The sequence below is a fragment of the Pyrgilauda ruficollis genome, unplaced genomic scaffold (assembly GCF_017590135.1).
Source record: "Pyrgilauda ruficollis isolate IOZ18807 unplaced genomic scaffold, ASM1759013v1 scaffold2, whole genome shotgun sequence".
Lineage (NCBI taxonomy): Eukaryota > Metazoa > Chordata > Aves > Passeriformes > Passeridae > Pyrgilauda > Pyrgilauda ruficollis.
In genome coordinates, this window is record NW_024519206.1 from 11,165,768 (window position 1) to 11,183,472 (window position 17,705).

Below are 17,705 nucleotides of genomic sequence, written 5' to 3' on the forward strand. Positions count from 1 at the left end.
TTTTCTGGCTTTGCTCACACAGCTCTGTCTCAAAGGAATTAAACCCACACTGGGCTGCACATCTCTTTCTGTGCTACACATGCCTGAAGAATCCCTGCCCTTAGGTGCACTCAACCAGCACCTCCTCTTCTCTGCCACTGCCACAAGCACGGTACCAGCAGCGCTTACAGCAGTGACAGGTGACCACAAGGACAAACTTCTCCATGCCTGCCATGCCTCCCAGCCCACGCCTCACGTGGAACATTTAAAGGGCAATCAGTTGCCTCAGAGTTTTGAGGAAGGAGTTTCCATCTTCCCTGCCACTGGCAAACTCAAAGTCCTAATACCTCACATGACTGAGTTACTCTAACAAGGTCAGGTGAACTATTTGCAGCCCTTTGCCTATATTTTTCTTTTTGCTTAAAAATGGCATGGGCAGTATGGGTCCAAAAACCTACCTGAAACAATTATGCTGTTGAGAGTTAAGGAGCTTTCCCTATGGGAAGAATTTATTTAATGTCAGAAGAGGACAAAAAGAAGGATGTTCCCTTAGATACCTCAGGAATGAGGTAAATGCTAAAAACTTATCCTTGTTTAAAAGGGCTCCCAGAAATGGGATTTGGCTATGTCTTTTGACAGCTTCTGATTAAAAACAGAATAAAAATTGGCTCATTTATGTATTCGGGACCAGTCCATTAATTGAGGTAAGCTGCTGAAAAAACAGAGTGGAGCAAGAACTTCAGTACTCAGATATCAAATTTTCTAAGCAGTGAAGTTTGCCTAGTCTCCATTACAGAAAGACCCAGGCAGTTCTGGTTTGTAAGAGCTGTGACAGACAGGATGAATGCCAAAGGAGGTTTAGACATCTGACCTCCAGTTGGAGTCAATGACTTTTGAGGCCAAACTGGACCATTATCATCATCTGATCTGACCTTCTGCATTACAGTGGCCAGAGGATTTTGTCATAATCCCACAATTTATGGTGCAGCTAAAGCCCTGTAGGAAAATGACATCCAGTTTTCTATTAATGGCAGTGGCAGGCTGCCCAAAGCACAGAAATAGCAGGTACCAGAAGCATGCAGAGGTGCTTCTTATACCAAAGAGCTTCAGTGACAGTCTTTGTTAAAAAAAGATGATCATGAGATAAATTCATTTGCATTCTTTCATATCTTAAAGGAAAAAAATTAAATTTCTTCATTTTGAACAGTTACAGAATACATATCAAGCTACCCAAGCTCATAGGAATCTGCTGGTTCTTGTAGATGATCAGGAAACAGCTGCGAGTGAGAAATCACTGTTCAGCGCTTTTGAAAATAAAAATATATTGTTAGACTGGGAAGAAAATTGTGGTTAGCTGAAGTGAGTTGAAGGCACAAAGCCAATTAGGTTGCACTGACCAATTCTCCTTTTTTTGAGACTCTTTCCATTAGGAGGACAAATTAGCATAGGTACTAACAACATTGTCATGAGCAATACATGCAAGAAAGAAATTCTTATGGTCATGCACCAGAGCTGCCAGTGAGTAATTATTCTCATGTTCCTTTAAACTCTGGGTTCGGCTAAACCAACAGGGCTTCTGAATGCAGTTGCTAAATTGCAGACTGAAAAAATAGTGTGACAAAAAAACCCCCACTTTTTTGAAAAAATGAAAGCAGCTGGGCCTTACTACTTTGAAAAAGTCCTGTGGCCATGAGAAACTGAGAGAGAGTGGGAGTTGCATCAAAGAAGCCAAGAAAAGAGGTGTTTCCCTGCTGATACAGAACCACCATCCTGCTTAATCAACAGTGCCCACATAAACAGATTAGCTAGAATCTGCTGTTCCAAACCAATCTCAGTCTATACAAGAAATAACACAGGCTTCTTACATCTCAAAACCCAAAATATCAAATTATCTAGTAAGAGAAGAAAAAAATATCCAAAACAAGCAGAAACAAAATTCTCAAAACATGGCATAAAAAACTCACAGAACTTACCTAAAGTTTGTCTTTCATTCTCCATGTCATTGCTTAGGTTATCTTCTGAGACATTATCACTGATATCACTTACATATGAGTCATCATCTGATACCTGAGTGTGGGGTGGGGAAAAAAGCAAGATACATCACTCATTAAAATAAACCCAATGCATGTGGACATTATTACTTTCAGCTGCAATTATTGTTTTAATATAATTGAACTGTTTAAGCTGTCTTTCAATACTATAGAAAGGTACTACAAAGTCCTAAGACACATTTGAGTTTGGGAGAGATGGCTATAATTGAAATTTTAACTTGAGACATGCTTTAACTCTCCGTGGCTTCACAACTAAGAAGGCTTTCCTCATATCAAAAGCCAAGTTTTATGGAACCCAAGAGGGAAACAAAGACTTAACAAATTTCAGTATGCATGACATCAGCCTCAAGGTACCTACAGGTACCACAAGGACAGGTATGAATAAGTATTTTTGTGGTGCAATTCCCTGGGCACCTGTGTAATGACTCAAGGCAGACTACAATGCCTGCAGTATCTGCATACAAGCTACTTAATTGCCATCTCCCTCACTGTGTGTGTAAGACTTCTTCATAATACTTGCTACCCTTTATAGTGAAGAGACAATGACAACAAATAAATAAAAATGGCATATTAATTTCTAAATGTTTTGAAAATTTAAATTTTCTGGCAGTCTTCTGATGTACAGTTAGCGCTCAGAAAGATTGCTTGTCAATAAGCAGATAAGAAAATACATCTGAATGATGGCAATCTGCTTGCTCAGACCTCATTTTCTGAAGAACTAGCAGACAGCAGGACTTCCTGTGCATCAAAAAATTCTGTGAGAGAGTCAGCGATAGACAGTCTGCTTTCATTGGAGACCTGGTGAACCAGACCTCTGCCTTCTTCTCTTGAATTTTCCTGTTTAAAAGGAAAAAAAGTTTTGAGCAGGGAAGAAACCCAAACAACATTCATGCATGCAATTCCACAGTCTCCTAACTTGAAGGGCTGTAAAACACTGGGAGAAGATTGCACATGCTCCTCTTCAATTTACATGAAAGATAGCATGTGTTTCAAAGTGGGATTCAAAACCAAAGTAAAACAGACTAAAGAGAAGGAAAAAGGAAAAAAGGCAATGCATATTGAGTAAAACACCTAAGGTACTGCATATAAAAATGCTTTGCTATTTGAATGATTTAGCCAGATATATCCAAGTGTATCACCAAAAAGCCCATAAGAGAACAAAACTTCCATCTCTTTAAATTACACCCTAGATTCACATTCCTTCCTGATCCTAGCAAATTAATTCATCTTTTCCTGCTCAAGCCTTGCTTAATGCAAAGTCTGCTGTAGAGCAGCCTACAAAATTCAGAGGGGTAAAGTTGCTTTGTTTATAATAGTATGTTTTCCTAGCTCTTTTTCCTCACTAATTTTCTGTGCTGTGCTTTGGAAATTATTCCTTCATATCCACACCTGAGATATCTCCATGTTACCCAAAACCAACATATTATCAAAGCCACGTAACCAGAATTGCCTTTGCTGCTGCACATTTGACTGCCGGAGAGATCCTGGTAGCCCCTCGCACTGCAGGTCATTGGTGTCAGCAGAGCTCCAATAGGTGGCCTGGCAAAGGTGGGTGACCAGTGAGACTTCTCTCTCATTCTGTGGTGGCAGTAAAGAAGTTGGAGAAGCTTGGGTACTACTGTTTTCCCTGATAACTCCAGCAAGGCAAAGGAAATGAGCTGTGCTGGCCCAAATGAGTGTATTAGCTGCTCCCAAGATTTTCTGCATAAGGTGCTTTACTATCTCATAACCATGACTTCCACATCATAATTTTGCAGGAATTGTAGTATTTTATTTTCAGAACAACATAATGAACAACCTGACAAGCCCAGAATCAAGCTGACACACCTTCTTTCAAAGCTTTTCTGTTGGTAGGTTTTGCAATTGTATGGAATGTTATTTGGTACACGCTGATAATGGTGACATGGAGACAAAACAAACTGCTATACAAAAGACTTGAAAAACCCCTCCTTTTACAGCAGGGATAAAAGAGAACCTCAGAACTGTCCCTCCTGGAGAAAGGCAGTTATACTAGCCTACAAGCAAAAAAAAAAACCAACCTTACACACATAAGCATTGCTACTGGGATTATTTCCAATACTATTTTGAATCTGAGAAGGAAAGCGAGCAGGAAAGACTCATAAAAGAGCAACAGGTTTTTATATCTAACACATAAGCTTCAGTTTTTCTTGTTCCATATTCCCACTTTGGCATGATGAACTACAATTAAATTACCCAACAGACAAAACTTTTCCCTTATGCAAAGGCTTGAGATCCTATTTCATACTGCTTCAATTTTCACAGGTGGATCACAGCACCCCATGTATCATTTAGTGACAAGTTTTGTGCAGTGGACTTGTCTTCCTCAAAGCAGCACTACTGTATCACAGTCCTTACACAGTCTTAAAATGAAGCTTCTCCAGTATAAGTGATTTCATCCTTAAGTTCCATCCCAAGCCATGCCAGAGGGAATTTGTGAATGCAACCTCCAAAGGACCTTCTGAAAGCTATTTTTGTCATGTGTGTCTGTGTGTGTGTGTAGCACACAGCACAAGATTCAGAAATAACCCATTGTCATTGCAAGGACCTCCACTAAAAAAGAAAATAACTCCTGAAACTAAGTAACAATGCATTAATGCTTTTCATGCTGGATAGCAGTTTAAGGGCTGTTCAAATTCTCGTGAGTTTTAAAGCAAAAGGCATTAGAATGATCAACTACCTACAGGAAAAAAACCCCAAAACTGAACAGCTAAATATGACCAAAACACAGCTCCACTACACCAGAACTGAACCAGAAGCGAACAGATGGAATCTGTTCTGGAATGACTAAACTGTCTTTAAAAATAAAAGGAAATAATTAGTTACATAAAAGCCCCAGCATTACATGCACTCAAGTTCTAATGAAAGATTTATACTACAAGCACAGCAGAGGTTTCTGTATGAGTTAACATTTAGGAAAATCCATCAGAAATAACACAGTTCTGGCTTTCCTCACTTACACCATTAACACCTACATCTTATGACCTATAATTACACCATATCTACATGCATTCTGCAGCCAGCCAAAAAACTATCTGAACATCAGTGGAATCTCAAACTGTCTGACTGGATGTAGAAGAGTCCCTGGCTTCACACAAAGAAGACTAAATGGCTGAAAGGGCTCTTCTATGCCCCATTAACTTTGATCCTTTCATGGAAATGTCTGGTAATTGTTCTAAACCTTACATGATCCACACTGGTAGCCAACATTCTGGGCTAACAGCACTTAGGTGGGCGACAACAGATTACATAACTTAACAAAGGATTAAAAGGGCAAGAGAAACAGTGGCAGGGGGTGACAAGTGGCAGCTCTGTACATGCTGAATGAGAAGCAGGCGAGGGAGAACACCAGGAACCGGTAGCAAAAAGCAATGGAAGATGTGCTCAGGAAACCTGCTCACAAGGCAAGTCTTTGAAAACAAACACCACACAATGCATCACCAGAAATGGCTCACAACCAGGAAAGCAGACTGGCTTTGCCAACACGCCACGCCACGGGGGAGACACGGAGAACAGGACAAGAGGCAGCTACGCAGCGCTGTCTGCGCGTAGGGGCTGGAGGAACAGCACATCACTGAAAGAGGAAATCCATACCCACCTTCACCAAATCTGGGCTTGATTTTGCATTAGATGCTGAATCAATGATCTTAGATTCGGCATGTATTCTGCGTAACCGGTCTTTAAGATCTGTGTTTTGTGCTATTGCCTGGAATATTTAACAAAAATATCGGGGATATAAAGTTCTCTCAACTAACTCGAACGTGGCTTTATTGTATAAAAAGGGGCAAAGACTATTTAAAGTGTAATATAACACACCACCACATCCCTTTTTTTTACTGGTTCAGCGAATCCTTTATTATAAATGCTTCAAACCTTACTATTTATCTGTCAAATTAAAACTGTTTTTTTCTAGTGTGAGGAAACAGAGACATCAGCGGAGGAAAAAAGTCAAAGATGGCAGGGATATTTTTCTTTTCAAGCTCCTTTCCCTCACCCCCATCTCCAATATAGCCTCTCTCAACATTAGTTCTTGCCACATCCAAAACCATTTGATTTTCCCACACAGTTTCCTTTGCCTTTCAATGACAGAGAAACAAGACATAAATTCACACAGGTAACAGGTACAACTCGTGTCCTGTCAGATTGTAATGGCAATGGTCAGAATAAAAAGCCTCTATTGCAAACTCATGTTTATTACATGTTATTTACTTATTCTGGGTGCATCCAATAGACAGATGTCAGTTAGAGTAGACTTTTAGGAAGAGAGCCTAACCCTGCAATGAAAATGTCTCTGAAATAAAAGACTGTATTATTAATTTTGGAACAGTATTGAAGACTTACATCCCATTTTAGTGATCTGAATCAATACCAGGATGTGGAGAACCCTGCTGTTTACACATCCGCTTTATCCCACAAATGCTTCTGATTTTGGCAGTAATTTGCGTTGAAAATTCTCTTGGGTGCAGGAAAGCCAGTAAGCTCAATGTGATGATGGAGGGGAGAAAACTTATTTCTGGCTTTACCTATATTGGTCTGAATTTGCCATAAAGATATATATATCCCTACTGTGTCAAATGCTCAGCACTGTGTTAAATGCTCACCAGGCAAGTGTAAAATAGATCTCCTGTAAGGACAACTTCCCATTTTCACTGTTTGCTACAAAATCTTTTCTTCTTTCTGCTGTCTTCTTCCTCCCCCCAAACCAGAAATATTGTATCTTTTCCCATTCTGTATTTCCTTTTCTTAGAATGTGTGTAGGTCAAGGATACTATCTTAATGAGGGAGAAGCAGATATGCTAGTTTTGTGGTGGTTTATCCACTTTAAATCTACTCATTTTTCTTCCACTGCCAGGCTGATGGGAGCATAACAGACTTATGTTTGATAGCTTTCAACCTGTGATTTTTTTTCATTCCTCCTGTACAGAAAACAAACTGAAGCAAACAACAAACACTAAGCCAAAGTCATTAACACAAGACTCTTTCTTGCAAGGAAGTCTAAAAAAATATGTCAAGTTTATCATATCCATGCTTACAAATGTCTTCAAAGGAAGTTCATTCAATTCTCCTACAGGATCTCTGCTGTACAGGGTGAGAAAGTTTCTGTTGGCATGACATTACATATCTGCAGATTAAAAAAAGGGCCCTCATAGGTGATTACCTTGCTGAAACAGCCAAGGTTCACAAATGACTTCTGGATGGGCTACAGGACTGATTAAGCATCAGATGAAACCTAACAGAATCATTTTTTAGACATGTACAGGATAAAGATGGACAACCACATTTCACTGCCCAGAAAACAAAATAATTCATGCTGAGTGTTCACTAAGTTCAGCAATCTTAAAACTGATTTTCTGATATAAAATGGTAGACAAATAACACTGAAAAAATAAAAGTCATCTATTCAAATCACATGTGATTTGTGAACACATGCAGCTTTTGTAAAGGAAAGGGAAGTTTTCACACTGAAATAATTCTAAGACAATCTACATCACACTGATCAGTGCTAGAGAGTCTCCCCTGCCCCTGATATGGTGTTTGCAATAAACACTGAAATTTTAAGGCCAAGGTAATGATTGCCCTCATTGCCCTGGAATCAGATCAGTTTGGTTGACATTTTTAAACATGACCAAGCTGAAAAGTTCTGATCTCCACCAATTACATAAAGCACACCAATCAAACCCCCACCTTTTTAAAGAGCACAATCTTTGTCATTTAGAACTCTGCCCCAATAGCTCTGTTGCTGCTTTTAGAGGACTGAGAGATAATTGAGGTTGAGAGACAATATAAACAAGTTGTACTTGAATTTGCTTTGCAGTGTCTTGGTGCAGCATGGTGAAGCTCTAGTGCATTAGAAGGGACAGCTGAGTGCATTCAGCCTCACCTTTGTTTTATGCCAAGTCATACAGGGAATATTTGAGTGCTGCTTAGGTATAGAAAAGGAAAAGGAAACCTGCAACCCATCAGAAGCGAGTAGTAGCATGTTCAGAAAGAAAGCAGACTCCTAGTCACAGAGCAGCCCTCTGATTCTTCATCTCAAATGATACAGATTAGACTACATACCTAAATCAATCCATCAAACTCCAATGATTTGACAATACCTTTTACATTTAGCAAAGTCTCTGAAAAACATGATCTATAATAACTTACTATGATTAAATTCTGCAAATTTTAGCACACAGCTGACACTAAAGAAAAAGAAATTAACTACTCTAAAATTTAAAAGTAGTATCTGATGACAATGAAGCTTGGTGAGCTTTAGCATGTCACTTACAGATGTTAAGGCATTCTTCAAGCCCACTATTTGTGCAGATGGAGATGAAGATGCATCGTACTCCAGCATCTGCTTCAGCTTTTCTCTCTCTGTAGAAATGGTGCTGAAAGCTGACCTCAAGGTGAAGTAAACTAGAACCATTTCATAAAAAGTAACAGTTAAAAACAACTGCAGCCAATTGTATACACACCAACTATATAAAACTCCAATAAAGCATCATTATGGTGACAGAAACAAGAATTTAGGTTGAGAGATCCAGGGTGGGTTACTAAAAACAAGTAATATTAATCAAGGTTATGGGGTAGATTTTTTGTAGGAGACATGTTTATGGTGAAGGCTACTGTGTTGACTATATTAACCACAGTCAAAATTACTCTGATTCTTTGTGACAGATGGCAACAAAGCTAACTAACCACATCTGCTCTTCACTTGCTTTTGTTTCCCAATTAGCTTGAATCTTCAGATGGTCATGACTCTATTCCATATTCGTCTATAAATTCCAGTGGGGGAGAAGAAGAGACAAAAGGGAAAGAAAATCAAATAGGAAAAAAAAATCATCAAAAAAAGGTAGCCATAACACATATTGTGCCACAGATACAAGGTTAGTAGTTTCCCCACAAGCAAGTCAACTGTGGTGTTGTGGTTTGTTATCTCTTTCTGTGATAGAGAAATTTCAGCTTGTTGGATTATTTAGTGACTCAAAGGGTCAAATCCTGAATGATGTGCATGCTGTGCTGCTACTTCTACTCCTTCCTGAGGCACTATCACCAGCCCAATACGTTTAAACCAGACAACAGATCATGCAATTTTAACACCACTACAGAGGGTTTTAGAGGGGAAATGCACTTTTAGAATTTTTTTCACCAGTACAACTTTGCATCTTCCCTTTAACCACAAGGAATAAAAAATTATTTGAGCAGTACTTGTCTGAGCAGGTTTTCCATGTTCATCTGACTGGATTATTACAGGACTTCTGAGGACCTAATCAAGGCCTGTAATACAGCCATGAGACTTGCCAATGCAAAAATGAATCCATTTACAGGGAAATGAAGATAGAAAATCTGAGCATGGATGCATGAAAAGGGCAAACAACAAGAAATTTCCAATACTTCTCTCTCCTAATCATCCACTCTGAGTTAACCTGAATCTTCACCGTTTCACTGAGTAGTTATGTAACCCAATTTAATCTTCTGAAAAATGCTGCTTAAGCTATATTCCAACACTGCAAACCATTACCAAAGCTAATTCTTATACCATCCAAAGAAATCTTTAACAGTATCACAGGGTGGAGAGGGAAATATATCCACTGTGATCTATTCTGTTAGGCTTTCTTTGATATGTAGATAACATGGCCAGAATCTTCTGTGACCTTCAATGCCATTTAATATATTGTATACTAACTTTACTTTTCAAGAACTATTGCCTACTAAATGACTAGTGTTACATTTTATTCAATTTGTATCAAAAAGGTGACACAAGAGGTTTCTCCACTACTCTTTCTGGGAACTGGGGTGCTATGAAGTACCTTCAGAGAAAAATTCTTTATCCTCCTACTAAAATGATTCTGCAGTCATTACAACAAAATTAATTGTCCCTTCAAATGTGTGGATCAATCTAACCAAAATTTCTGTCACGGACAATTCCAGTAAGATGATCTTGAGTAGGTGATTTCTTTGCTCTGCTTAACAGCAGCTTTTCCCAAAGCATCCCACCCTCACTTCTTCTCTTCTTCTGGAAAACATACGTCAGTTTTGACTATAATTGGCTTTATGGAGTTTACTACTTACATACATCCCTTACATAACAGAATCAAGATACATCAGCACCAAAGAGGAACAGCAAGCAAAGAATGCTTGTTGATACCATCAACCATTATCATGTGCCAAAGGGGACAAAGCCAATACTCCCAAAAGCCTTTCAGCTAATAAATGCTTAAGTGCCTCCCTCACCAAGATCACTTAAACAATAAAAATGTTTCTGGTGCGAGGGTGATGGAACAGAGCACTCCTAATGAAAAATGATTTTGAGGGAAGAAATATTTCTAGTCAAGCTCCCCCTCTGGCTGCTTTGCATGATTTACTCTTCTGTATTCACTAAAAATAGGTTACTACCATAGCAACCCTTGCATCACCAACAAATGTTGACTCTGAACTACAGTGAAGCACACAGAATATAGAAACATAAATGTGCCCATATGCACAAATATGCACGCAAACACAAGAGAGTAAAGTCTGCTGTATTTCTTAAAGTCTGCTGTATTTCTAGCAACTGATATTCGGTATTTTACCTTTTGGCAACAAATAAAACAACCTAGCACATGTTTTTAGCACATAAAACAAGGGGTAGTTCTCTATTAAATAAAAACTGTAAAAAGTGGTGATTAAGCCACCTTTTTCAAACTACTCGAGATCTCAACACTTGCAATTTCTCAAGGAAATTAAAGAAATGGTGTTTTCTAAACAATAAACAGGAAGCATTCTCAGAAGTCATATCATTACCTAAACTGGGATGATATAACACCATTTATAAAAGACAATTTCATGTACCTTTATGTGCAACATGAAATAAGTCCTCTTGCATTTTAGTAAATTCTGATGATGTTTCAGAGCCATCAGAGTAATTTTTCTCCTCTACAAAATCTATCGTAGATAAGTTTGGATTGGAAGCATGCAGTCTCATAGGGGCAGAAAATACTGAAGGCACCTGTAAGTAGGATAGTAATTTGTGATGTTTTTATAAAAAAAATTTTGTTGTATTGTACCCACCTGAATGCCACGTTGGAGAACCAAAAATGAAAAAGTTACTGTCAATTACCAATAAGCTTTAAAAGGATGACACCTGGCAAATGAAACCAGAGATACAACTTTGCCCAAGGTGCCATAATGGGAGATTGCCAAACTCAAAAAAACAAGCCCATTGAGAGCTGTTACATATGCTAGGTTATTTCCCCCCACTTATAAGTATGTAATCACATGGCTTCTGGATGCAAATGTGCAAAAAACTGTCCAGGGAATTTGCAAAGATCTGTACTCATCAAAAAAAAAAAAAAAAAAAACAAACCCAAAACAACAGAACAAAAGAACCCAACAAATTAGAGAAGACTGACAATGGGTAAAAAACATGGCCAGTGTCCTGAAGCCTGAAGGTAACAGGACAGATTCTATTTCAAACATCAATAACATAACATTTGTGTTTTGTCTGATATATTACCACTTAAAATGAGCTAACACAGGACTCTCCTTAAAAAGGATTCGTATTTCCTGAACTGGTCATGCCAAGAAGTGATCAGTAACTAAGGTTTGGAGGAAGGTGGGCTCTGAAAGGACTGACATTACCTGTAACATTCCTTTAGCCTCTTTCCCAACAACTCTGGATCGCCACCTCCTGTGTGTTCTCTTTTCTTTCTTTGGGCTTTCAAAAGGTCCAACCTTTTAACAACACGCAGAACAAAAACAATACAGACTGACTTAAATCCAATGCTAAGAAACACCTCAGTTCTTTAGGATTTGGAGTTATTTTTTGGAATTTTAAGGGAAAATAGTTTTTGGTTTTGTTTTTAAACAACAAACCTGCATAGCATTTATAGCAGGTGCTGAATATGTCCTGTGAAGAACATCCATGCTCTGTAACAGCTGGTTCATTTCCAGTAAGTATGTGTGACAGTTGGAGAGGTCTGTTTGGAACAAGAGAATATTTTCAGTTGCCCTAAAATAACAGACACACTGACAGTTTTCTTTCTTTGTAGGTTAGTCCTGTTTTGATTGCAGCTAGCTTAAGTTATTCATTGACTAAAAGCATTAGACTGCTGGATAAAATGATTGTATCCTATAGTCAAGTTTAAATTCAAAATATTGAAATGCATCTATGTGGTGTGTATAATGATCATGATATCTTTTCCTAGCTGGATGCAGAAGAATGAGAGTAATGTGATAATTTCTGCCGTTTGAGATTTGTCAGAGCTCCTCATGGTGAGGTTAACAATGCCACAGGCATCAACACTGAATTGTACATTCAGACCTAGAGGTGAGGCTCCTCTGCATTAGAGATGAAGCTCACTGGTAGGTAGAAATTTAAAAAATAAATATCACATCGACATTGACAACATGAGAAAGATCTTCCTGCTCTTAGGAAAGCATGAAAGCAGAAGGTGACTTTGAAGTACAAAGACTTAGTACTTTTTAAGTTACTAAGTTTTGAACATCCTATGTTTTTTGAACATCCTTTTCCAGCCTAAGGATGTTCAAACCTTACTACTGAACATGATGTTCCCATATAAAAGAACATATACTGAAATGCATTGGCTTCTTGAAGAGCTGCCCACAATTGATACCCCCACATCCAAAATTACCAGTTCTTTTGCAAAAAAAGTGAGTAACCATTTAATCGACAACCACATCTTTCCTTCCTCCAGTTTCAGAGAAAATTCTAACAGTAATGACTACTTAGTGTATAATACTCTCATTGTTAAGGAAAAACTAGGGGAAATATTAGGCTACTTTCAATTTTCTTCAAATGTAATTACCTCTTGAGCATTTTTCCATGTCTTCAGAAGACTGTAGCCAAGATGAAATCCTGGACTCATTACTCGAAAAAGAAAACGACAAATTACCTCCAGTTGACGTTGAATTCTGTTTGGTCAAGCTGCCTGCCTGTTTCAAAGAAGAACAAGTGAAGCATTAACACACAATATTTTAGTGTTTTATGCACAAATTCTGGCAACCAGCAGTTGAGGACCATGACCATGGACAAGGACTGAAGGCATCAATTACATGGAGGGGGAAAAGTGTATGATCTAGACTAGGTATATAGTCATTGAGCACGATGGCATGATAACTAATGTAACTGCTGTCCACAAGCCGTAGAAAAACTCAAGGAACCATGAAAATTTGCTGAAAACTGTATTTTGAGGAAGGGAAAAGTTCTGTGTTCAACTTAACACAGTCTTAAGCTGCGCCAAAGGAAATATAGGTTGGATATTAGGAATAAGTTTTTTATGAAAGAGTGATAAAGTACTTGAATGGTCTGCCCAGGGAGGTGGGGGACTCACGATCCCTGGTTGTGTTTTGAAAAAAGACTGGATGTGGCACTCAGGGCCATGGTTTAGTTGAGGTGTTGGGGCATGGGTTGGACTTGATCTTAAAGGTCTCTTCCAACCTAGTAATTGTGTAAAATAATTAAAGTACCATATCTGAAGAGGACCAAATTCAGACATTCTATTCCTCCTCCATGCTTCCCAAAGAAGCCCCAAAAGTAACTAAGATGTAACACACTAATTTGTTAACGCTATTTTTCAGTGTAAAAGCAAGACATCATTTAAAATTTTGGCACTAGATGTCATTTAAAATTTTACACAAGGTTGAATGATTTCAACATGAATTTGGCTCAGCAGTCCTTAATACAGGGATGGCCATACAGCTTATCTGGGTAAAGACTACCCTTTGACAACATCTCAGTAAACATTTTCACACTTAGTTGAATTTAAGCTGTGCCCATCATCAGATGCTCCAAGAGGTGATGGAAATTCTGCTTAAGAGCTAATTGAGGAGTATAATTAAATAGCTTCCAATGGGAAGACATTTTTACTCAGTATTATTACCAATTGATTGTGCCCTATAATGCTGTTTTCTTCTCTGATGTAACTACAAATAATAGCCACTCAAATACCTAATTATTTGTAATTATCTTACTAAACCTTTCATTTTCAATAAAACCCAGGTCAGTAAGATGCACAAATCACATGGTTTGTCAACATCTTGTTAATAATCAGTTTTAAACTGTTTCATCCTAGTGCCTTTACACAGCCATTTTACTTATGGTTATGAGAAAAGCTGACTAAATTGTTTGGCTCTTCTCTGAAGCATACAATTTACAAACTTGGTTACAAACTTGGTTACAACCTCCTGCTCACCTTATATCAGAACTCCAGCAGTACTAATTTTAAATCTATTAACAAGAAACTTCATCTACATCTCAGTCAGCTGCAGCTTTCTTAGCTAGCCTTTTTAAGTTTACAGCATAACTACCAACCTGAGTTTCAGAATAAAATAAAATGCACCATCCATGTGATATCATTTGGTATTTGGTGAATATGCAATAGCAATAAGCATCAGTGAGCACACTTGTTTTTAAATTAATCAATGCAGCTTAGCTGGTTTACTCCTACATAAAGCTGTCTGAGCTTTAGCCATATATTTAGACATATATATACACACACATATATCCAAATAATAATCTCATCACCTTTAAAAGCACAACTAAACTGAATTTAATGATGGGCAATTATATTGGCATTTTGTGAACCAATTCCACATTTATCTCTTCATTGATTGGCCTCACCTAACCAGCTTTTCCAGAACTCATATACATAAGTGAGATGAGCTAACAGTAATGACTACTTAGTGTATAATACTCTCATTGTTAAGGAAAAACTAGGGGAAATATTAGGCTACTTTCAATTTTCTTCAAATGTAATTACCTCTTGAGCATTTTTCCATGTCTTCAGAAGACTGTAGCCAAGATGAAATCCTGGACTCATTACTCGAAAAAGAAAACGACAAATTACCTCCAGTTGACGTTGAATTCTGTTTGGTCAAGCTGCCTGCCTGTTTCAAAGAAGAACAAGTGAAGCATTAACACACAATATTTTAGTGTTTTATGCACAAATTCTGGCAACCAGCAGTTGAGGACCATGACCATGGACAAGGACTGAAGGCATCAATTACATGGAGGGGGAAAAGTGTATGATCTAGACTAGGTATATAGTCAATGAGCACGATGGCATGATAACTAATGTAACTGCTGTCCACAAGCCGTAGAAAAACTCAAGGAACCATGAAAATTTGCTGAAAACTGTATTTTGAGGAAGGGAAAAGTTCTGCAAAATTAAATCAACTTAACACAGTCTTAAGCTGCGCCAAAGGAAATATAGGTTGGATATTAGGAATAAGTTTTTTATGAAAGAGTGATAAAGTACTTGAATGGTCTGCCCAGGGAGGTGGGGGACTCACGATCCCTGGTTGTGTTTTGAAAAAAGACTGGATGTGGCACTCAGGGCCATGGTTTAGTTGAGGTGTTGGGGCATGGGTTGGACTTGATCTTAAAGGTCTCTTCCAACCTAGTAATTGTGTAAAATAATTAAAGTACCATATCTGAAGAGGACCAAATTCAGACATTCTATTCCTCCTCCATGCTTCCCAAAGAAGCCCCAAAAGTAACTAAGATGTAACACACTAATTTGTTAACGCTATTTTTCAGTGTAAAAGCAAGACATCATTTAAAATTTTGGCACTAGATGTCATTTAAAATTTTACACAAGGTTGAATGATTTCAACATGAATTTGGCTCAGCAGTCCTTAATACAGGGATGGCCATACAGCTTATCTGGGTAAAGACTACCCTTTGACAACATCTCAGTAAACATTTTCACACTTAGTTGAATTTAAGCTGTGCCCATCATCAGATGCTCCAAGAGGTGATGGAAATTCTGCTTAAGAGCTAATTGAGGAGTATAATTAAATAGCTTCCAATGGGAAGACATTTTTACTCAGTATTATTACCAATTGATTGTGCCCTATAATGCTGTTTTCTTCTCTGATGTAACTACAAATAATAGCCACTCAAATACCTAATTATTTGTAATTATCTTACTAAACCTTTCATTTTCAATAAAACCCAGGTCAGTAAGATGCACAAATCACATGGTTTGTCAACATCTTGTTAATAATCAGTTTTAAACTGTTTCATCCTAGTGCCTTTACACAGCCATTTTACTTATGGTTATGAGAAAAGCTGACTAAATTGTTTGGCTCTTCTCTGAAGCATACAATTTACAGACTTGGTTACAAACTTGGTTACAACCTCCTGCTCACCTTATATCAGAACTCCAGCAGTACTAATTTTAAATCTATTAACAAGAAACTTCATCTACATCTCAGTCAGCTGCAGCTTTCTTAGCTAGCCTTTTTAAGTTTACAGCATAACTACCAACCTGAGTTTCAGAATAAAATAAAATGCACCATCCATGTGATATCATTTGGTATTTGGTGAATATGCAATAGCAATAAGCATCAGTGAGCACACTTGTTTTTAAATTAATCAATGCAGCTTAGCTGGTTTACTCCTACATAAAGCTGTCTGAGCTTTAGCCATATATTTAGACATATATATACACACACATATATCCAAATAATAATCTCATCACCTTTAAAAGCACAACTAAACTGAATTTAATGATGGGCAATTATATTGGCATTTTGTGAACCAATTCCACATTTATCTCTTCATTGATTGGCCTCACCTAACCAGCTTTTCCAGAACTCATATACATAAGTGAGATGAGCCTGAGGAAAGAAGTAGGGATTGCCAAGAAGCAGACAAGAGAGAGCTTGTGTAGCTCCAGTTTTCATAGTTTTGCTTTGGATCAGCACAGTTAAGCTTTAGAATCCAGGAATTCCACATAAACATGTAGATACCTACACCTGTCTCTCAACAACAATAAAAAAAAAATCTATGTGAAAACCAATCAGGTGTTGCAAAAAGTAAATAAAAAATGCAACTCAAATTTCACTTGATATATATTTCTCAAAATAACCTAAGTGCTGGAGTGATATCAACTAACACCAAGCTAAGGCTGGTGTAAATTGGCAGACTTCCATTTAGCTTGAGCACAGCTAAGGTGATTAACTGCAGCTTAAGAACTATCCCCTTCTATTTTTCACATGAAAATAAGTAGGGCTTCTTTGCAGTGCAAATCTGGATTAATAGTCTGAATTAAAGTCTTTCATGCCAAAGAAGAAATGGTTAGTTTCCTGACAGTAAGCAATAGATTTTAGATCTTATGCTGCTCACATAGGTTTCTTTGGTTTGTGTTTTTGGGTTTTTTTCTGAGAGCATAAACATACCATGGACTTTGCAATGTTCCACTTCTACCCTTGATATTCTCCCCCACTTCTATCCCTGCTGTCTTTCAGGAGAAAATAACTAAATGTGCACGGGAGATTTGCCATTCCCCTGCAGACAGTGCCTGAGGAGAGCAGGCTGTCAGAGCCACGGAGCTGCTGCTGGCACACGAGATGCGTGCAGACGATTCTGCAGAACGGCCTCGTGACCGCAGGGTGAGATATTGTTCCTTCAGCTGCCCGCTCACACTGACCCCCTCCCACTCCACCACCAGCAAAAAGCTGCTCAGACACACGGCTGTGTTTGCTGAAACTCATTCTCAGTTACAGGATAAAGCGAGGAACTGCGGGTAGTGGGGAACAAGCCTGCGCAGATCATAAGGTAATTACACCAGGGAAAAGCAAGCCTTGGGTGGAAGGAGAACAAGAAGGGCATTGCTGCTTAGGGATCATTCTGGAGCTGACAGAAACAGTTACTACATCTCCGCT

The 17,705-nt window shown here is 38.2% G+C and overlaps 1 protein-coding gene across 2 annotated transcripts in view; it reads right to left on the reverse strand.

Moving 5' to 3' along the window:
• Positions 1-17,705, reverse strand: part of OSBPL3 (oxysterol binding protein like 3) — an 89,949-nt gene that overhangs the window by 22,997 nt on the left and 49,247 nt on the right. The window contains exons 8-15 of one of the 2 annotated variants that reach the window (XM_041466567.1): positions 14,795-14,921; positions 11,889-11,992; positions 11,655-11,747; positions 10,866-11,022; positions 8,320-8,450; positions 5,647-5,754; positions 2,733-2,867; positions 1,953-2,046 (exon numbers count right to left, since the gene is read on the reverse strand). In XM_041466567.1, coding sequence (XP_041322501.1) covers positions 1,953-2,046; positions 2,733-2,867; positions 5,647-5,754; positions 8,320-8,450; positions 10,866-11,022; positions 11,655-11,747; positions 11,889-11,992; positions 14,795-14,921 — 949 coding nt within the window. The remainder of the gene's footprint in view (positions 1-1,952; positions 2,047-2,732; positions 2,868-5,646; positions 5,755-8,319; positions 8,451-10,865; positions 11,023-11,654; positions 11,748-11,888; positions 11,993-14,794; positions 14,922-17,705) is intronic. The other variant, XM_041466568.1, reaches the window with a different exon arrangement.